A 23,260-nucleotide genomic window follows, 5' to 3' on the forward strand; every position below is an offset into this window, starting at 1 on the left:
TCCTGATCAAATGTGAGTTGAAGTCAGTGACCTCTGAGAGGAAACACATTGACTTGAAATTCACTGCTTCTGTTTACTATACACTTAAATAGTAAATATATATATATATATATATAAAGTAAATATATGTACATATATACATATATGATATATATGTTTATATTCATGCATATATACAAATTGTTATAGATAGCATGTGGCAACCTATTTATAACTTCTACAAAAACTCATAACTCATGGAGGGAGAGGTAAAATGAAGTACTATAACACTGAGTGATGCACAACTGTGTCAAGTCCTTCAAAGCTATAAAGGCTTAAAGTAGTGCCTGGGAATGGACTAAGTAGTTGTGTGATGCCTAAAGGCCAACTTAGCTTAGTTCAGACACTGAAGGTTACCTCTGGACAACTGGTGAGTCAGTAAACATTTATTAAGGGTCTACAATATGTTCAGCACCATGCTAAGCACTGACATTGCAAAGAAAGGTAAAATACAGTCCCTGCCATCAGGGAGTCCATAGTCTCTATGTAAATAACATGCAAATACAAGTTTACAAATTGGATATACAGCCAGAATAGCCAGGATATATTAGAGATAAACAAAAAAAATGAAGGCACTGAAATTGAGATCGATGGATCAAGACAGGATTCCTGTAGGTGAAATTTTAGCTCAAACTTGAAACAGACTAAACCCAAACTTAGAATACAGTAATTATGTAAATTATATAAAATTATGTCAATTTTGTAAATTGTAAAATTAGAATACTCTTAAAAAACATACAGCGAAAGAAAGGACAAAATATCCTTGTTTGTGGCCATCTTCTGTTTCCACAGTGAGAGTGGTGCATTAAAAAAGGACAGCCTGTGGGATGGAATCAAATTCAGAAATCATCCACTTATTGTTAAAGGATCCACCAGAGTTTTTTTTTTTATTTTTTCGACAGTTGATTCCAACAACTAAGAAACTGGTGAGCATTAGCAACTATGCCTAATCAGAAACTGGTGTCTTCAGTCCATTGCATAAACCTTAAAGCCACAATTCCAGGACAAAGCAGGATCCCAGTAAACTCTTGGCCAACTTTTAATGATCCTCTACTCATTTCTCTCAGTTTTTTGAATTTTCTCTTATTTGATTTCTTCCTCTTCTCCTTTATTCCTCTTTTCTCCCTTCTTTACCAGAGTGAAGAATATGCATAAGAAAAGTTTCAGTTCTTCAACCTTGACCAAAAGTAATCTCCTTTCTTATGCTGATTTTTGCCCCACAATAAGGCACTTCCCTTTTTCTGATGTGGGAAATGCCACTCTGGAGATTGTTAAATTTGTACTAGATTAAACAAAGTGAGAAGTAATACATGAGGGACTGTCTCCCTTTATGAGAAAATGGTTGAGTGAGTTCGGGGAATGTAAAGTAACAGCAGTGGCAACTATCTATCTTGGTCCCTTAATTGCTTATTTGTAACCCTCTAAAAAGATAGGTCACTGACCATGTGTTATGTCTGGGAGGTGTTCATCATGTAGAGTGGACAGATTTTCTGATGGTAATGATTTTGTTTCAGGTAAATGACACCACTCTCAAATGACATTTATGGAGAACAGATCTGAAGTAAATGAGTTCATCCTTATAGGATTAACAGATGCCCCAGAGCTACAAGTTCCTCTCTTCATAATATTCACCCTCATCTACCTCATCACCCTGGTAGGGAACCTGGGGATAATAGCTCTGATCTCCAGTGAATCCTGCCTCCACACCCCCATGTACTTTTTCCTCAGTAACCTCTCTCTAGTGGATTTTGGCTACTCTTCAGCTGTTACTCCCAAGTTAATAGCTGTGTTCCTCACAGGGAATAAGGCCATTTCCTATAATGGATGTGCTACACAGTTGTTCTTCTTTGGGACCTTTGCTGTAACTGAAAGTTTTCTCTTAGCCTCTATGGCCTATGATCGCCATGCAGCTGTCTGCAAGCCTCTGCATTATACCACCACCATGACATCAACTGTATGTGCATTTCTGGCCAGTGGTGCTTACATCTGTGGCTTTCTGACCTCCTCCATAGTCATAGGAAATATGTTTAGCCTTTCCTTTTGTAAGTCCAATGTTGTCCATCACTTTTTCTGTGATATTCCCCCTCTCCTAGTTCTCTCTTGCTCTGATATTCACATCACTGAGTCAGAATTCTTTATATTAGGGTCACTCAATGCTTTTTTCCCATTTCTTGTCATCTTTACCTCTTACTTGTTAATCTTCATCACCATCCTGAAGATCCATTCTGCTGAAGGCCGCCAGAAAGCATTCTCCACCTGTGCTTCCCATCTCACTGCAGTATCTATATTTTATGGAACAATCATCTTCATGTACTTCCAACCCAGTTCAAGCCATTCCATGGACACAGACAAAATGGTATCAATGTTTTATACCATTGTCATCCCTATGTTGAACCCTTTGGTGTATACTCTGAGGAACAAAGATGTCAAGAATGCTTTTAGAAAAGCTGTGAGGGGAAGACACCTTCAATTGGACCATAATTTCCTTAGAGAAAAAATCCAGTCTGTATCTTCCCACTCTGGGACCTAGCCCCCAAATCAGACTATTTTTTATGCATACAGAAGTGTAATCTAAACTTTTTCAAAATCAACATTATACTATAGAAAATGTCATAAATTTGCAGTTAGGAGAGGCTTTAATTTATGTTGTCTTAGACACTTTCATGTTTTATAGATTGAGGTAAGTCCAAATTTCAGTTTCCTTATGATTAAGGGGCCTTAACATTACCCTCTATCTTATAAGATTGTTATGTGGAATGAAAAAAATGTGTGTTGTCTTCTTGTTGTTCTTCAGTTGTGTCTGATTCTTCTTGACCTCATTTTGTAGTTTTCTTGGCAAAAATACTGGAGTGCTTTCCCATTTCCTTCTCCAGCTCATTTCACAGTTGAGGAAAGTAAGCAAAGAGGGTTAAGAGACTTGCCCAGGGTCCCACAGCTAGTAAGTGACTGAGGCTGTATTTGAATCATGAAGATGACTCCTCTTGATTCCAAGACCAGTGATCTATTCAATGTGCCACCCAGACGCCTTCCCACACACACATTTACTTTCAGTATAGCAATTGTAGCAACATTCATAGAAAGTGGAAGATCAGTTATATAATTTTTGAACAGTTTCAAGAGGAAAGTCCCTGAGTTTCTTGTAAGGTATAGCTTTGATGTTAATGGCATTGCTTATTCAGCAGCCACTAAAGCAGAGATGAGCTGGCAAATGCTTAAGAACCAGCTCTTCAAGAAAAAAAAATGTATACCTGATACACTTTGAAATTTAATCTGTGTTATTTTCTCCATCACTTTCTGAAATTTAAATCATCAGAAAAACAATAAATTACATCCTGATTTTTAGCATTTACTGATATCTACAATCCAGGCATTCATGCTCAAACTGTAATTATCTCTCTGTGAGTCACTTGGAGCTGGCTCCAGAACACCACTGCAGTATGGCTACCTTTAGGAAGGAATACAACCAAAAGGATGTTCCTAAGGGCCTGGAAAGACCCTTGATCCTGTGGGAGATATGTATTTCATTGTAACATCATTGCAATATCCTGATGCCAACTTCAATATCAATTGCAGTCTAACTAATTGGTTCTTTTGGTGCATTATCTATTTCTGCTTCTGAATAGGTGTTCCTTATGGGATTTTTTTTTGCTTTCTGCTTTTGCCATGGAACTAAATCAATGCTGGCCAGCATTTGATAAACTGAATTATATCATAAGACCTACAGATCCATCTTGACCACGTTGGGAGTAACTTAGGAACAGACTATACTATCAGCAAGTTATTTGGAGTTTTCAGGAACAATTCTATTCAGGAGTAATGAGAGAGTGAGAGAGAGAGAGAGAGAGAGAGAGCAATCATCATCATTTTTGTAGGTCATTATCCAGGATGAAATAATGTCCATGTGAGCCCAGAAGTCTTGACGGGGAGAAAAGGATTTTGAAAGGGGTTATAGTTGACCTTCGAGGTGAAAGCAATTGTACATTTCACAGATGAGGCAACTGAGGCCCAATTATGTAATGGGTCTTTGGTCTTTATTTGCATACTTTGACATTGCCCATCCTTCATTTGTGAACTGAATTGGGGGTGGTGCTCAAATCAAAAGGCACTAGATCACTATAATGAAGACATGGTTCACCTGTAAAAGCACAGTGATTGTTAGTGGGCTACCTGTATAATCTTAGGGAATAGTATGCTTGGAAGCAAAAATGCTCCTGCCTTATATGACTCCATTGAGAATCCATTTGACTCAAATATGGGAAGTGATAGCACTGCTATCTTCTGCCCTTTTCAGAGAGTTTTTGTCACTTGGTCATTCAATTGTGTCGAACTCTAAGGTAGCCCATGGACATTGTTCACGAGGTTTTATTGGCAAAGATGCTGAAGTGGTTTATCTTTTCTTTCTCTAATGTGTTCCCGTTACACAGATGAGAAGCTAAGGCAAATAGAGACTAAGTGAATTGCCCAGGGTTACACGACTAGTAAATGTCTGAGGCTGGATTTGAACCCAATCTTCTTGACTCCTGGCCAGTGCTTAATCCACTGCAGCACCTAGCTGTTCCCTTTCAGAGAACACTTGAGTAGTTTCTTCAATCCTGCTTGTCACATCATAGAAAGGACATTAACACTAGATGCATGCAAAGGTGAGATTTACTGGAAATGATTCCATATAAGGAACGATTAAGGAATGAGAATATTTATCTTGGTGAATGAGATTTCAGTGTGGGTGAGTGAAGTATTTGAAGATGTGTCTCCTGGAAGAGAAATTAGGCCCATTTTGCTGGGCCACAGAAGGCAGAACAGGGGGGAATGGCTAGAATGTTCATAGGCATATTTTCACTTGAAGCGAGGAAAAATTTTCCTAACAAATGGAGCAATTCACAATTGGCAGCCTACGTTTAATAATTCTTCACTGTAGGATTTCAAGTGGGTTTTCCATTTATTGAGTGTATTTAGAGAATATTCTTTTTAGGCACAGATTAATTTGATAACTTCTGAGAGCCGTCTGACTCTAAGATCTCTGATTCCTTCCCTCTGGACAGAGGGAATTCTCCATGGAGGGTCAGTTAAATGGCACAGTGGATAGAGCACCATTCTCAAGAGGACCTGAGTTAATATCTAGCCTCAGACCCTTACCAGCTGTGTAACATTGCACAAGTCACTTTACCCTATTTGCCTTCTCCCTTACCCCCCCAAAATTTCCTCTGGACCTTTAGTCCCTAGCTCAGCATTCACATAATATCACTGCTTCTGGATACCTGCAACTCCATTGGAAAATATCAAACATGTACCTTCTGCTCTGTCCAAATCCTCACATGCCATCTTGAACATGGATTGTAAAGCATGAAAAAATACAGAACTCTGTTAGCTAACTTTCTTAGATACGAGTCATCTTAAAATGTGATAAGCCTCATACCTTTGTCCATGTTATTGATGGTTTGCTTCAAATCAACTTTATCAATGTGTATTTGGTACTGGACAAAAAGGGACAGAGGAAAGATTCCAAAACTGCATTTCTATCTGTATTCCAATAATCCTTCCCTTATACCACACTATATCTTTCATATCCAATGATACATTAATCCTCACAACATTCCTTCAAGATATACAAAGCTGGGATTTTTATCCTTATTTTATAGGCAGAATAGACTAAAACACTGAAAAGTTCAGTGTCTTTCCTGAGGCCTCACAATGAGGAAATGCCATGACTAGAAACTAGGCCTTGGTTTCCATGTCAAGGGCTCTTTCTATTCCTCCTAAAAATAAGGCAGATTAACAAAGGAACACAGCCAAGAAAATGGTCTTCTGGAAGACTTGAGTTTGGTCCCTATGGTCAGAACAAAGTTTAGTGCCATGTTCTGTAGATGGTGACTGTAGAGCAGCCATTTTTCTCTTAGGGAAAGTAGTCTCTTAGGAGCAGCTGTGCTCCAAGGTTTGCATAAGGATCCTTCTTAATTTAAAACTTCAGCTATTGACTTCCAAGTAGTTCATTACTAGGGTTCATTGACTTGGGACCAACCAGAGAAACCAATCCCTAGAGTCACTTACTCATTCATCTGCTTTTCATTGTTCAAACTGAGACTGGGCAGAAAAGAAGGTCACTAACTCTGCCTCTATCCTTGTAGCAGCATTTACCAGGGATAACCTCTCCTGATTTAAGGCCTTTGGAACAGCTAGAAGCAGGGACTAGGGAAGACATTCTTGAAAAGCATTGAGTAGGTACTAAGGTTGGGACTTAAAACCCAAGATGCTCATGTGAAGGTGCTTGGCCAACTTTCCCCATTTCTGTCCCATCTGCTTATGTCTACATGCCAGGTAGGTTCTAGAAAGTGTAATGGAAAGCTAAGGGACTTATGTAGAGAGCAGCCTAGCAAAGTGGGGAAGATGATGGACCTGGAGTCAGAAATATCTGGATAAAAACCTTGCCTAAACAAGTTGTGTTGTATGATTGTGATGGAATACTGATGTGCTAAGAAACGATGAGCTCAATGATTTTATAAAATCATAGAAAGTCTTACACAAAATTATGAAGAGTGAAATGAGCAAAATCAGGAGAACATTGTATGCATTTATGGAAATATTGTTTTAAGAATAACTTCAAACAAATAAGTTACTTTGACTATTATAAATAAACAAAATAACTATACTGAACATATAGTTTTGAACATACGGACTTAGGAAGATAGATGGTATCTGCATCTAGAGAAAGAACTGATAAATAGAAATATGTATAGAGTAATTATATGTGTGAATGCACATGTACAAATGTATATGTATACATATATACATGTGTACATATATATAACCGTATACATATATAACCATATACATACATATAACTGTATACATATATATACATGCATATATATACATATATATATACACACATATACACACACAAACACACACACACATATAAACACATACTTACTTGTGTCTAACAGTGGTGACCTCTAGGTAGGGCAGAAGATGAAAAAAATTTAAAAGAAATTCACATGATAACTTTGTTGTTAAAAGATATAGCAACATGTATGTAGTAGATTTGCAGCTTCATGTGCAATCATCTTTTTTTATTATTCTATGTTACAGAAAGCCTTGCTTTATTACATAAATTAATTTTTTTGAACAAAACAACCTTGCCTATGTGCTTTCTTTACATTAATACTATATTCAGCTTGTGAGTACAAGGTTATTTGCTTATCTCCCTTTTGGAATGTGAGCTTCTGGAGGGCAAGGACCTTGCTTTAGCCTCTTTTGTATCCCCAACACTTAAACCAGTGCCTGTCATACAGTAGTAATTAATAAATGCTTGTTGACTAACATCTTTACCTCTGAAACTTACACGCTCTTTCCCCATGGTTGTCACCCTATCTTTCTGAGCCCCAGCTTCCTCCTCCAGAAATGTGCATAATAACACCAATGGACTTTGCCCTCAGGATTAAATGAGATAATTTACATAAAGTGCTTTGCAGACATGAAAGTGTTCTATAAACACCAGTTATTCTGTATATCTAGTTATTCAAACTGATTCTCCTTTGGTAACTGAAGAGGAAATCTGAGCAGTGGGAGACTACGTATTCATAATGAGCCCTTATCAACACCTCCACAAAAATCTATTAAGGTGATGCTTGATGGTTGTGTTAAATTTTGGGGGCCGTCAGGGCATCGATCATAAGTGTTAGCTAAGAAAAGGACCCTATACTCAATCTAAGTAGTTCAGGTTTATATAGCACTTTAAGATTGGCAAAGATCTGTTTTCTCATTTGAATTTCCTCACAACTGTGTGAAATAAGTGCTATTTTTATAATACAGATAAGTAAACTGAGGCTGAGAGAGTTAGGTGGTTTGTATAGGGATATATAATTCTTAAGTATCTGAGGTAGAATTTTAAATCTACATCTCTCTAACTCTAAGATCAGGCCATCTCAACTATATCACACTGCCTTAATGTATTAATAATCTAATATGACCTCTGCCTTCTGAGCTGCATGTTGTCATACTTCTCAGAACATTTTCCATAAATTATCATGTAGACTATACATGTATATCCTATTACAGATTGCTTGCCATCTTGGTTAGGGGGGAGGTGAGGAAGCAAGAAAAAAGTTTGGAACTCAAAATCTTATAAAAGTGAATATTTAAAACTATCTTTACATGTAATCGGAAAAATACAATTAAGTGCAAAATAAAATCATGTATTAATGCATTAATTGCTGATGATGAAGGCAATCCTCACATCCATAGTGCTTCATGTTTGGCAAACACTTTCCTCACAGGCGCCCTCACTTCCGTACTCTATTTTCCAAATGAAAAGACAGAAGCCTATGAGGACAAATTTTCTTGCCCGACATCACACACAAATTAATAGCCAATTCAATCAAGATTAGAACCCAAGTTTTCTGATTACTAGTCAAGTCATCTTTACAAAAATAATTCTCAAACACCAGGGTATTTCTGAGTAGAAAGCACATCACCTTGTCTGCCTTGGTGACCTAGGAAGATTTTAGACATGGGTACTTGAGATCATCCAGTCTTGTGTACCTCAAGAAGAATTTCAAAGGCTTTGCCTAAACATAATTGCTTCAAGGTTACCAGTTACCTAGATGGCTCAAGAATAACATGTACATGACCAATAGTACTTTAAATCTTGATTCCAAGTTGTTAGTGTTCTGTTTGCAATAGATTCTCTAATATTAAAGGAAAATCCTAGCTCAAATACAGAATTAGATATAAAAATGGATATTTCTCCTCTTTCAATAGGCTCTGAAATAAAGTTTTAATTTATTTTGTCCTTGCCTTCTGTTTCATATTAACTATGTTAGAAAAAAAGATTTTTAAATATGAAGTGTGAGAAAGACTAAAGAATATTTTTGGTACTAATACAGTTTATGACCTCACAGAATCATAGCTTCAGAGTTGGAAGGGATGTCAGTGGTAATCTAATCCAACTCTTTAGTTTACAGATGAGGAAACCAAGCCACATTAGATCACAGGTTCAGTAGAACTTGAAGGATGTGTCCCAGGTCACACAGGCAGTCATAGAAGTGTTAGCAATTAATATAATAATCGCAGCAGATGACTCATATAAAGGTTCAAACTTTGTAAAACTTTTTTTTACAATGATCTCATTCTAAACTCAGAACTATTAAGCAAATACTTAGGCATTGGTGTCCCCATTTCACTGATGAGAACGTGGCCCCAGAGAAGTGAAGGGGCTTGTCCAATGGCATTCAACCAAAAAGTGGCATTTCCAAGAGTCATACATTCCTATGAAATGAGGAAGAAATATTTTCCAACATTTCAATATTTTCATTTTCATTACCTTGTTAGCCTGCCTACTCTTTCCGGTAGGGTAGGTCAGTGGTGTCAAGTTCAAATTAAAATTTATGCCCTTGTAGATAACTAGATATTGACACTATGTTTTGTTGCATTTTTATTCCTTCCATTAAATATTTTCCAATTACGTTTTGATCTGGTTGGTCCATCTGCCTCTGGGGTATACTTTGGACACCTCTGATGTAGATAACAAAATTACCCAGGGTCAGGGCAGCCTGATTTTAACTCCAACTTCAGACACTTACTAGCTGTGTCACCCTGGGGAAGTTATTTCACTTCTTTATTGCCTCAGTTTCCTCATTGGTAAAATGGGGATCAACATATTATCGACCTCAATGGATGGTTGTAAGGATCAAAGAAGATCTGTAGAGTGTTTTCCATACCTTAAAACACTATGTAAATGCTAGCTAGCATTTCATTAAACTCACAATTGTAAAAGAATTCTTCGAACAGCATACACAGTATCAACCAGGCCTTCTCTAAAAACCTCAAGGGTGGTGAAACCCAGTACTTCCTGAGGTATTCTTCACTTTTAGATAGTTCACAGTGTACTTAGGGTGAAAAGATTTTGTGTCTTTTTCCTTATATTGAGGCCAAATTTTTATCTTCAACACTTCCATGCCTTGTTCCTGGTCCTTCCAATTGTTACCAAACAATATGAGTCTGGCCTTTCTTCCAAACTGCACTTTTTCAGATACTACAGGAGAGCTAACACTCTCCCCCTCTCCAGCACTGTCAGTTTCCTCTTCTCTATACTGCACACCTTCAGTTCTTTCCATTGAATCTATTAGGACAAGATTTCAAATCCCTTCTCCATCCTGCCTGATTGTACTCCTTTGGAAAGTCTCTAGCTTCTTTATCTTGTTCCTAAAATGTGGAAGCAGCAACAGACCATACTATTCTAAATTTAGAGGACTCTGACCCCCATATCCCCATTATGATTGTTCTTGGATGCTGTGCTTTTCAACATACCTTAAGGTGAAATGAATTTTATTTGCCATTCCATGCCACTGAATGACATTTGTATTTTCAGGCCAATAAATCTCAGATCTTGTCTTCTAGATCTTGTGTTTGTGAAGTTAATTTCTGATCTTAGTTAAGTCTTTATATTTATTTCTTTCCAATATCATCTTACTACATGCAATTCAAAGTTCCAGCCTATTAATTTTTAATCCTAATTCTGTCACCCCATATGTTAGCTTTCTTCCCTCCAATCCTGTTGTTTCCAAATTTATTTCATGTATCATCTATATCTTTATTCAAGTCACTGATAAAAAAATAATAAACAGCCTTGGGCTAAGCCCAGAACCATGGCATACTCCATTAGGCAGCTCCTTTTAATTTGAATTGGAGCCATAATAACCTAACCTTTGCACCAAGCCAATTTGACCAGTTCAGAATCCTCCTAATTTTACTATTATCTAGCCCTCATTGCTACTTCTTTTTCACAGATCTAAAATGAGAGATTTTCCAAATATTTTACAGAATTATAAGAAAACTATATATGTAGGATTTCCTTTATTTACCATTTAGTCACATTTTAAAAAAAGAAATAAAGGTTTTCTGGAATGGTCTATTCCTGATGAAACCATACTGACTCTGAGAGGTCTTTATTTCCCTTTCTCATTGTTTATTTGTTATCCCTTCTAAGGTACATTGTAAAATTTTACCTGGACTTGATGTCAAGCTTCCTGGCCTATAGTTGGCCAAAACTGAGGCATGTGCTTTTCTCCAGTACTTTGCTAGATATCTCATTCTTTTTCAAAATTGATGGGCACTGGCTAAGAAATCATACCCAAGAGTCCTTTTAGTACTCAAGATTGTAGCTTATGTATGATGTGAACTCATCAAGGCCAGCTCCTGACTCTCTTCCTGTCTCCTTAGTTTTGTAGAGTTGGTATTCCACTGGATAGAGAGCTAGAATTGTGGTCAGGAATATCTCTTTTCAAATCCCACCTCATACACTCATTTGACATTTTCTAGGTCACTGAAAAGCTCTGTAAGCCTCAGCTTTCTCTTCTAAACAACAATGTTTAGTGTCATTACTTTACAGAGTTGGGGAGAGTACATTTGTTTAATTTTCAAATATAATATGGATTTCAGTTATTATTATCGTTAATATCATCTCTGTGCAGTGATAAATGTTTTACTCATGCTAATTTTCACCAGACAAGGAACGGTTTCTTTATCTTGAGTAGGGGTAGGCTCTTTTTGAAATGAAGAATGTTGTATATTGAGAAAAAGTTAGAAAGCAGTAGGTAAGGGTCTTTCTCCCAATAGAGATTTAGATCAAGGAATTTGGGGTTCATGGAATAAGTTTTAGGATAGATCCCTAGAAGCTCTTGGACACTTAATTTTTTTAACCCATAATAAAAGATATGCCTGTCACCATGTTTTACTTCTGAAAGTAATTCAGTATAATAAGCTAATCATTTTTATTTTTTTTTTATTCTTTATATCTTTCTTTATTCTTCTGTCGCAGGTGAATTGCCCCCTGCCAGCCCTGGCCCAACTGACATCTATGGAGAACAGATCTGAAGAGAATGAGTTCATCCTCGTAGGATTAACAGATGTTCCAGAGTTTCAGGTTCCACTCTTCATAATGTTCGCCCTCACCTACCTCATTACTCTGGTAGGGAACTTAGGGATAGTCGTACTTATCTCCTGGGATTCCCATCTCCATATCCCCATGTACTTTTTCCTCAGTAATCTCTCTCTGGTGGATTGTGGCTACTCTTCGGCTGTTACTCCCAAGGTGATGGCTGGGCTCCTCACAGGTGACAAAATTATTTCCTACAGTGGATGTGCTACACAGTTGTTCTTCTTTGGAACCTTTGCTGGTACTGAAAGTTTCCTCTTAGCCTCCATGGCCTATGATCGCCATGCAGCTATCTGCAAGCCTCTGTGTTATACCACTATCATGACTTCAACAGTATGTATATTTATGGTATTTATGGCCAGTGGTCCTCACATTAGTGGCTTTCTGATATCCTCTATAATCATAGGAAATACATTTAGTCTTTCCTTCTGCAGGTCCAATGTGATATATCACTCTTCTGTGAGGTTCCCTCTCTATTAGTTCTCTCCTGCTCTGATATTCACATAAGTGAGTCTGTATTATTTATATTAGGGTCATTCACTGTCTTTTCCCCATTTCTTGTCATCTTTACCTCTTACTTGTTAATCTTCATCATCATTCTGAAGATCCATTCAGCTGACGGCCGCCAGAAAGCCTTCTCTACCTGTGCTTCCCATCTGACAGCAGTGTCCATATTTTATGGGACAATCATCTTCATGTACTTCCAACCCAGATCAAGCCATTCAATGGACTCAGACAAAGTGGCATCAGTGTTCTACACCACGGTCATCCCCATGTTGAACCCTCTGGTCTACAGTCTTAGGAAAAAAGAAGTCAAGAATGCTTTTAGGAAAGCTGTGAGGGGACACCGACTTCAATTAGATCATCTTTTTTTCTAGAGAGAAAATCCAATCTGCATCTTCCACATTCTGGGATCCAGTCACTAAGTCAGGCTATTTTTCTTATGCACAGGGAAATATAATCCAGACTTTTTCAAAGGACACATTTTGTACTAGAAAGTGTCATATATTTGATGTTAGGAGAGACCTCAATGTGTATTGTCTTAGACACTTTCATGTTGTATAGCCCTTACCCAAGTACCAATCTCAGTTTCCCCATGTTTAATGGTAATAGTATCCCCTTGTTTTATAAGTTTGTTATTTGAAATGAATAATATGTGTGTGTTGTCTTCTTCTCATTATTCAGTTGCCTGACACTTCATGACCCTGTTTGGGGTTTCCTTAGCAAAGATCCTGGAGTGCTTTCCTATTTCTTTCTCCTGCTAATTGAACAAATGAGGAAATTGAGGCAAGCAGTGTTAAGCAGCTTGCCCAGTGTGACACAGCTAGCAAGTGACTGAGGCTCTAATTTAACTTATGAAGATGATTCCTATTGATTCCAAGCCCAGTACTCTATTCAGTGCACCATCTAGACACCCTCACAGACATGCATGCATGTACACAGACGTACACATTTACACACACACACACACACACACACACATACACACACACACTCACACATCCAAGTGCAATACGGCAACTCTAGTTATTTTCTTAAAAAGAGGAAGATCAGCTACACAATTTTTTAAAACAATTTAGTATTTCAAAAGCAAAATCTCTGAGTTTCTTGGAAGGCATACTTTTGATATTAATGGCATTGCTTATTCAGTAGCCCCTAAAAGAGAGATGAGCTGGCAAATGCTTAGGAACCAGCTCTTCAAGAAAAAAAAAATGTATACCTGATACACTTTGAAATTTAATCTATGTAATTTTCTCCATCAGTTTCTTAAATTTAAATCATCAACAAAACAATAAATGAAGTCCTGATTTGTAGCATTTACTGATTGCTACAATCCTGGTGCTCAGACTCAAAATGTAATTATCTCTTTCTGAGCCACTTCAAGTTGGCTCCAGAATACTACTGCAGTATGGCTAACTTTAGGAAGGAATGTAAAACACAGGATGACCCCAGTGGCCTGGAAAGGCTTTGATTGTGTTGGAGGGACTTATTTCTTTGTAATATCAGTTTGATATCCTGATACTAACTTCAATATGAATTCCATTTCAGCTAAAAGGGTTCTTTTGGTGCTACATATGTTTCAGGGTCTGAACAGGGGTTTCTGTGAGGTTGTTTTATTTTTTAAAACCTTTTGATCTTTCAAGAAACCCATAGCAATTGAGAGAGAGAGAGAGAGAGAGAGAGAGAGAGAGAGAGAGAGAGAGAGAGAGAGAGAGAGAAAGAGGGAGAAAGAGAGAGAGAGACAAAGAAAGAAACAAAGAAAGAAAGACATTCTCTTTGTAGGTAATATCTCATGATTAAACACAGTCCACGCGAGCCCAAGAGTCTTGGGTAATGAGTGACTTTGAAATGGGTTATACCTGTATTTCAAGCTGAAAGCAACTGCAGATTTCACAGGTGAGATTACTGAGACCCCATATGTTGTAGATCTTTGGTGGTTCCTCTTGCCCTTTGAAATTATTCTCCATTTGTAAATTGTAATTTAGAGGCCTCAAATCAACTGGCATTAGAACACAATGAAGAAGGCATGGTTGATCTGTCAAAGTAAGTGGGTATTAGTGAGCTACTAGTGTAATATCAGCCAACAGTGTGCTTGGAAGCAAAAATGCTCATGCCATATATGACCACATTGATAAGTCATTTGTCCCAAATGGGGGGGTGGAAGGGAAGGGAAGGGAAAATTCAGGCAGATGCCCAGATAAGCGAAGGCACCCATCACTAATATATCATTCCATCCTGCCAAGTTTTTGATGTTTAATTCCTGATCCACTTCCTCTTCCAATTAATTGTTATTTATAACAGTATACTGTTATCCTGATATTAGTATAAATGCTTCCCTGCCCCTGGTTCCTAGAAATTCTTCATATGAGCTTATAATCTGTTTTTTGAGAAACTTTTCTACAACCACATTGTAGTAATGAATCTCTTCCTTGAAGTCTAAATGTGACCTTATTAGCTAGATTTTTTTTCTTGTCTTAGAGATTCTAGTTCAAGTTTCTTGATAAGCATAATTCCTTGGGGACCCCAATAGCTACAAAAGCTACATGTCTCTTATCTTTCATTTTTCCTACTTAACCAGCTCTACTCCTTTTCCAACCTCACATGATTTTTGGCAGGCTTTTGTAAAAGTGACACCTGGTCAGTTGTGAGCTGAGGTAGGTGACCTCTGAGGAACTATAATGATGTGGGATTTTCTGATTCTGTTTGCTATGATTTTTTTCAAGATACCATAGAGAGAAAATTTAGATAACATGTCACAGCCTGGTCACAACTTTTCTGAAAATTTTCTTCTAATGTCTCATGATGGTAGAGATGATACTAAGGTCTCCAAGTTAGTGAACCATAACTGTGGCAGGTCCTGCCCAGGTGTAAAGGCTTATGGTGGAATCTGGGGAGTGACTATGCCTTAAGCCCAAAGGCCACCTTGGCTTTGTTCATAAAGGAAGGGTTTCCACTTAAATAATTGAGCCAATAAACATTTATTAAGTGCCTACTGTGTGCCAAGTACCATGCTAAGCACTGAGATGACAAAGAAAGGTAAAATATAATCCCTGCCCTCAAAGAACTCACTACCTCTAAACAACATGGAAGTAACTATACAAACAAGAAATATCCAGGATAAAATATAAATAATCAAAAAAGTAAAGGCACTGGAAGTGAGGTGGATCAACAAAGTCTTCCCATAGTCGGACTTTTAGCTCCAACTTGAAGGAGGCTAAATCAGAGATTGATAATTTCTTTGGAACCCAGAAAAGCATATAGTGAATGAAAAGACACAATGTCCCTGTTTGTAGCCACCTTCTGCATTCACAGTGACAGTGCTGGAGAACTGAAAAAGGGAAAGGCTGTGGGAAGGATGCACATTTAGAAATCATACATTTACTGTTCCATGAACCATCAGCGATGTTTTTGACAGACAACTCCCAAAGTTGCGCAAGTAGCATCTCCTGGCAGCTGTTCCTCATTAGGACATGATCACGTCAGTACATTGTACAGAGTGGACCTTGCAGGGACAAGAATTCCAGGGCACAGCTGGAGCTTAGTGAAATATTGGCCAACTTTCCTTGATCCCTTCTCTCAGTCTTAACTTTTCTCTTATTTGGTTCCTGCCTCTTCTTCTTTATCCCTCTTTTCTCTCATCACAGTTAAGTAGATTTATAGGAAAAGATTGAATTCTCCAACTCAGACTAATAACAAGCCCCCTTTCCCTCTTCTTTTTTTGCCATGTGTTTCCATGTTTGATTTTTCACTTCAGAAAAAACAACTCTCTCTCTCTCTCTCTCTCTCTCTCTCTCTCTCTCTCTCTCTCTCTCTCTCTCACTCTCTCTCTCATTACAAGTCAACATTAACCCCACAGCTTTGGTTGTAAGCAGCAGGTAGAAAGGCACTTGGAGGGGGAGGTCTGTACATTGGTTTTCAACATTTAACACAAACTACTGAGGACAGGAAAGGGGAAGGACACAAAGGCAATCATTTAACCTTTGTTAAATCTTGTCCTATCCTACTCTGTTTCATTCTTCTGCTCCTTTTAAAAAAGGGCAAGATGGAGTTTAGGGAGATAGGTCAATTGGGAGCTTTGAATAGTGTCTTTCTAAAAATAGCAGTAATATTCAAATAAGCATATCATCTATGATTTATAAATTTCTCTTCTCACAATGGTCCTAAGAATTACAGCATGAAAATATGCTTATTGGCATTTTAGAAATGAAGCAATCAAGATTCAACCAGAATAAGTTACTTGACTAGAGTTTCAGTGACCTCTAATTCCATTTTAGCTCTTCTAACACCAAGTTCAGGGATATTTTGACTATCCCACTTTGTGGAGATTTTTTCACTACTCCACATCTCTTTCCTGTCCATTATCACAATTGATCTTCACCAAAATCTTTTGATTTTTTCAGGGATAAAATTAGTATATCCAATTCAATGATGAATGAACTGAGACTTGGTGATGTTCAGTGCCTTGGTCAATGTCACATAACCAGGTGATGGTGGAAGCATCCAGCTTTTGCAGGTGGCCTTGTGCAGGTGTATTCTTCCTCATTTTACTAACAATACTAACAAGTAAGATTGGCAAAGTGCCCATGAGAAAATGGTTCTTTTCCCAAGGTCAGAGAACAATTTAGTGGCTTGTTTTGTTCTTGAACTAGCAGCGGAGATGCTAGGATCTCCAAGGGAGCATCATCTCCCAAGAGCTGCAGGGCTCCCAGGTCTGCATAAAGTCCCAGACTCATCCATGACTCTAACTACTGATACTGAAATTTTCACTACAGGGTTCAATGCTGAGGAACCAGCTTGTGGGTTCAGTTCTCTGAATCATTCACTCATTCAGCCAGTTATTTTTCTGTTTCTTGAGGTTAAGCTTAATGGAGGGTAGGGATGGGCATTTCTAGCCCTACTGCCATCTATGTGACAGTAATGGACAGAAGTAACCTCTCTACCACTAGGAAACTTTGAACTGTTTGCCCCAGAGACTAATGAAGTTTTTTTTTTCCCCAATAGGATCACATGCTTCCTAGGCTTGGAACTTCAAGGTCAAACCTTGAATAAAAAGTTCTAGACTAACTCTCACCTTTGGAGTCTTGACCACCATTCTCCATATAAAGTCAGCTAGGTTCAAGGCTATCCAGTCCAAGAAGGCAGTGGAAACATCTCTGGACCTGGAGGCATGAAGACTTGGACAAAATCTTTCTCTACATTAGATGATAACTCACTGTTTACCCAAGGGTAAGTCATTTGACTCCTCTTTCCTTATCCAGCAAATGTGTATAATTAGACTTGTTGTACTTCACTCGTGAAGTTGTGTTGGGGCTCAAATGAGACCATGTATGAAAGCTGTGCCCAAACATCTATTATTATTTTCTAGTTTGACCTTTTCTTGCTCATCATCCTTCAGTAACTGATGGAGCAATTTGAGGGATAGGCAACTGTATAGTTCTAATGAACATTTACTTAATGTTGACCAAGGGGATATTGTGTGCAGAGCACTGCATTAAATACTTGAGAGAGAGTATTAAAAAGCAAAATTTAGATGAGATACAATCCTTGCCTTTCATGAAAATAGCTCAAATTTTATAGGACTGAAACTTTTGGAAAGAACTTTACATAAACTTTCTTCTTTTAGTCTCTCAATGACTCTGTGATATAAATACTATAATTATCATTCCCGTTTTACAGGCTAAATGGCTTAAGTGCCTTGTCTAGACATAGAGAATTAATAAGGATCCGAAGGGGATTTAAATCCACATCTTTTTGACTCAAATATTCAAGGCCTCTCCACTACACCACATTCTCACACTGCTACTTTGTATGAGAGTAGTACCTCTTTCCTCTTTTCTCTATGTCTTTGTATTTCTCAGAGCACCTGCTGGTCCATGATCACATACAAGCCCAATACCCTGTGCTGATCATGGGCAGACTCATATCTATTACACTTGACTTTTGGCAAACATTCCCTTTACATTCTCCATATGTAAACACTGTGCCCCAAGAAGTATTAATTCCGTTTTTCAAATGAGGAGACAGTGACCCAGAAAGATTGACAGGCTTTTGTGAAATCAGAGAGAACAAATAGTTAAAATCCAAGCAACGTAAGAGCCCAATCTTAATCAGGTCCTCTTTCCAAAACAGTGGTGTCTATCAACAACTGCATTTTTGAATAGAAACCCAATCACTTAGTCTGCCCTGATGATGATGATGAGAGATCTTTCTAGACAAGGACAATCAAGAGGACTCAACATTGCATACATCAGTAAGAAAGATTATGAGAGACATAGACCATGTCTACACATATGTGATTCAGTACTATTGACTACCAAAATGGCTCATGACTACCATATTTGAGACCAACATTATTATAAATCTTGACTAAGTTGATTGTTTGTATTCTGTTTACCATAATTCCTGTTATATTACAGGGAAATATTAATTGTTGTTATTTGCAAAAAAAATGGATTTTAGTTCTACTTCTCTAATAGTCTATGGTAAAAAGTTTTAATTGTTCATTTTGTCCTTACCTAAAAGCCCCAAATAAGCTATATTAGAAAAAAGGTTCTTTTATTCTGGTGTTATGAAGACTAACAAAAAGATTTAAAATCAATACAGATTCAAAGTATCACTAGGTCATCTATCTAGAACTGGAAAAGTTATCAGAGAGCATCTCATCTAATGCCTTTTCTTTACTGATGAGCAAACTGAAGTCCGTAGTATCTTGTAAGTAAAAGACTTCAAGGGGATTTCTGATAGATAATATAAGTAGTAGCAGTAGGGTTAGTAATTAAAATAATAATAGTGAAATAACATAAACAGCTTTGAGGTAAAGCAATTTACAGAATTATCTCCTATGATCAGAAGAGCCCTATCATGTATGTGCTATTAATTTTACTGTCTTTTGACACATGGGTGAAATTAGGCTAAGAGGTGAAGTGATTTTTCCATGGTCACAGTGACAATAAAGAAGATCTAGGTGTCTAATTTCCCATACAATGAGAAAGAGAAACTAAAAAAATTGAGAAATTGTAACATATATATGTAACATACACATACATAATACATATTTAACATATACATACATACACACATATCTACACATATATATGATATATATTTTTAAAGTAGTCAACTAGTCCTTCCATCAAGACCTCAAGTGAAAAGCAATCCAGTACATAATAGGCCAGCCCCTTCCTCTTCCGAATAGCAATATTTCTGGAATGTTTTCCTTAAATGAAGTATATATTTGTTTCTTCTTAATTTCTGCACTTTGCTTCCAGTTCTTTCCTTTGGGTACAAATAAAACAAGTCATATCCATCCTCTTTGTGACTGTCCTGCAGATACCTGAAGAAAATTATTCCCAACCCCATCCCTGACACCCATCTTTTATCTTCTTTACACCAAACACCCTCAGTTCTTTCCACCAATCCCAATAAGACAACATTTACAAGTCCTTCTCCATCTTGGCTGATCACTTTTGTTGCAAGGTTGTAGTGAGAATCAAATTATAAAATATTGATAAAGGGCACACTTAGCACAGTCCTTGGCAGTTAATAAACACCATATAAATGCTTTTTTGCTTACCTTCACTAATTAACTATACCATAGAGCAGCAGTTATCCAAACTACCTGGTACTGGCTAAGAAACAGAGTTGTGGATCAGTGTAATAGGATAGGCACATAAGATGGAGAAGTCAACGACTATAGCAATCTACTCTTTGAAAAACCCAAAGAATCCAGCTTCTGGGTAAAGAATTCACTATTTCACAAAAACTGCTGGTAATATTAGAAAATGGTGTGGCAGAAACTGGGCACAGGACAATATCTTATGCTGTATATCAAAATAAAATCAAAATGGGTTCATGATTTAGGAATAAAGGCTGACACTATAAGCAATTTGGGAGAGAAAGGAATAGTTTACCTATCAGATTTATGGGAAAGGAAAGAATTCATGACACAACAAGAGATAGAGAGCATTACAAAATGTAAAATGGATAATTTTGATTTTGTTAAATAGAAAAGTTTTTGTATGAAAAAAGCCAATGTAACAAAGCTTAGGAGGGAAGCAGAAAATTGGGAGAAAATCTTTACCACCTGTGTTTCTGATAAAGGCCTCATCTCTAAAGTATACAGAGAACCGAGCCAAATTTATAAGAATACAAGTCATTCCCCAGTTGAGAATTGGTCAAAGGATATGAACAGGCAGTTTTCAGAGGAAGAAATTAAAGATATCTATAGGCTTATGAAAAAATACTCTAAATTACTATTGATTAGAGAAATGCAAATCAAAACAAATCATAGATACCACATGTCTCCTCTCATATTGGCTAACATGACAAAACAGGAAAATGATAAATTCTGGAGATGGTGTGGGAAAATTGGAACACTTTTACCTTGTTGTTGGAGTTGTGAACTGATCCAGCCATTCTGTAGAGCAATTTGGAACTATGTCCAAACGGCTTTAAAAATGTGCATACCCTTTGATCCAGCAATACCACTTCTAAGGCAGTATCCCAAAGAGATCACACAAGTAGGAAAGGGACCCATGTGTACAAAAATATATATGGCAGCTCTTTTAGTGGTAGCAAAGAATTGGAAATCAAGGGTATGCCCATCAATTGGGGAATGGCTAAACAAGTTATGTTATATAAATGTAATGGAAATGGAAATGGGAAAGATACAGACTTCATAATAACCTGGAAAGACCTACATCATATGACGCCGAATTAGTGGAGCAGAATCAGGAGGACACTGTACACAACAACAGGCATATTGATTCTGTGATGACTAACTTTGATAGACTTGCCTCTTCTCAGCAATACAAGATTCAAAGACAACTCCAAAGGATTCATGATGGAAAGAGCTATCTACATCCAGAGAAAGAACTATGGAGTCTGAATGCAGATTGAGGTAAACATTTTGCTCTCTTTTTTCTCTTTTTTTTGGTTTTGTTTCTTCTTTCTCATGATTCATTCCATTGGTCATAATTCTTCTTTACAACTAGAGTGCTCTGGAAATAATTTTAATGCTAAGGTATATGTAGAAAATATATTGGATTCCATGCCATCTTGGGGGGAGGGGAGATGAGAGGGAGGGGAAGAAAATCTGGAACTCAAAAACATGCAGAATTGAGTGTAATAAACTAAAAATAAAAAATCATAATTGTAAAAAAAGAGCAATAATATTCATGATAAGATTATACTTTATAATTTACAAATTACTATTCTCACAATGGTCCTGAGAATTACAGTATGAAAGTATGTTTATTTCATTTTACAAATTACAGCATCAAAGCTCATCCAGGATAACTGATTTACCTAAAGTTTCACAGTGACCAGAAATTCCATAACAAATCTTCTAACACAAACTTTGGTGATCTTTTCATTACCCCACATCATGAAGATGTTTTCACTACTCCACATCTCTTTCATGTTCAATATTACATTTGACCTTCACCAAAACTTTGTTATCACTTTCAGGTCTGACATTATTACACACAATTGAAAACTGAATACACTGAAACTTGGAGATATATGGTAACTTGGCCAATGTCACATAGCATAAGATATGAGCCTAAGATATAAGCATAGAAGCAGGACTAGCAACCAGATTTTGCCAATTGCCCTGTACAGGCCCCTTTTTTCCTTACTTTGGTAACAGAAAGCTAATAAAGACAAAGTGCCCATGAGAAAGTGATTCTTTTTTATGGTCAGAGCAGAATTTAATGGTTTGTTTTCTTCATGAGTTGGCAGGAGAGCTGCCAGGCATCTCTGTGGGAACACCATCTCCCAAGAGCTGCAGGTATCCCAGGTCTGCATAAAGTCTCAGCCTCTTTGCTGACTCTGGCTACTGATATTGAAACATTTCATTATAGGACTCAATTCTGTGGTACCAGCTTGTGGGTCCAATTCCCTGAGTCATTCATTCCTCCAGTTCTTTTTCTTTTTCTTAAGACTGAGCCGAATGCAGGGCAAAGGTGGGCATTATTAACTCTACTGCCATCCATGAAGCAGTAATGGCGAGAAGTGACCTCTCTACCACCAAGAACCTTTGAATTCCTTTCCCCATGACTAATGAAGAGGTTTCTTTTCCCAATAGGATCACATACTTCCTCGGCCTCAAATTTCAAGCCAAACCTTGAATTTAAAATTCTTCACTGACTCTTCTCTTTGGAGTCCTGGCCACCTTCCTCCATATCAAATCAGCTAGGTTGTAGGATGTCCAATCCAAGACTGTAGTGCTCATATAGACAGCAACATGGTATAGTGGAAACATTGCTGGACCTGCAGGCAGGAAGACCTGGATATAGTCCTTCTCTATCACAGACACTAACTCACTGTTTCCACATGGGTAAGTGCCTTGATTTTCTCTTTTTTTATCCATAAACTGAGCATAACGAAACACATACCTCATAAGGTTGCTTAGTGGCTCAAATGAGTTCATGTATGTATACACACACACACACACAAACACACACACTTTATATTTATATATGCATATGTATATACATATACATATACACATATTGACACATATGTATGTTACGTATACATATAAATGCTGTGTGTGTGCTTTTGTGTAAAACAAGTAATCAACTAGCTCTTCCTTCAGGATTTCAAGTGAAGGAAAATCCAGTATACATCAAAAAAGTCCCTTCTTCATCTAAACAACATGAACTTTGAAATGTTTTCCTTACATTAAACTTAAATTTGTTTCATCTTAACTTTTGCCTTTGTTCCTGATTTTTCCCTTTGCATAAAAATAGAACAAATCAAATCCTTCTTCCGTATGTCAATCCT

General features: G+C 37.3%; 1 protein-coding gene and 1 pseudogene across 1 annotated transcript; both read left to right on the forward strand.

Moving 5' to 3' along the window:
• Nucleotides 1–1,573: 1,573 nt before the first annotated feature.
• LOC118855142 (olfactory receptor 5B2-like) lies at nucleotides 1,574–2,569 on the forward strand. The gene has a single exon (XM_036765243.1). It carries the CDS (start codon nucleotides 1,574–1,576, stop codon nucleotides 2,567–2,569), a length of 996 nt encoding a protein of 331 aa, XP_036621138.1.
• A 9,321-nt stretch (nucleotides 2,570–11,890) lies between these two features.
• LOC118855328 lies at nucleotides 11,891–12,849 on the forward strand (annotated as a pseudogene).
• Nucleotides 12,850–23,260: the final 10,411 nt, after the last annotated feature.

The sequence above is a fragment of the Trichosurus vulpecula genome, chromosome 6, assembly GCF_011100635.1.
Source record: "Trichosurus vulpecula isolate mTriVul1 chromosome 6, mTriVul1.pri, whole genome shotgun sequence".
NCBI classification, from domain to species: domain Eukaryota; kingdom Metazoa; phylum Chordata; class Mammalia; order Diprotodontia; family Phalangeridae; genus Trichosurus; species Trichosurus vulpecula.

Coding starts and splice junctions, on each gene's coding strand:
- LOC118855142 (XM_036765243.1), top strand. CDS start 1,574: ATGACATTTATGGAGAACAGATCTGAAGTAAATGAGTTCATCCTTATA.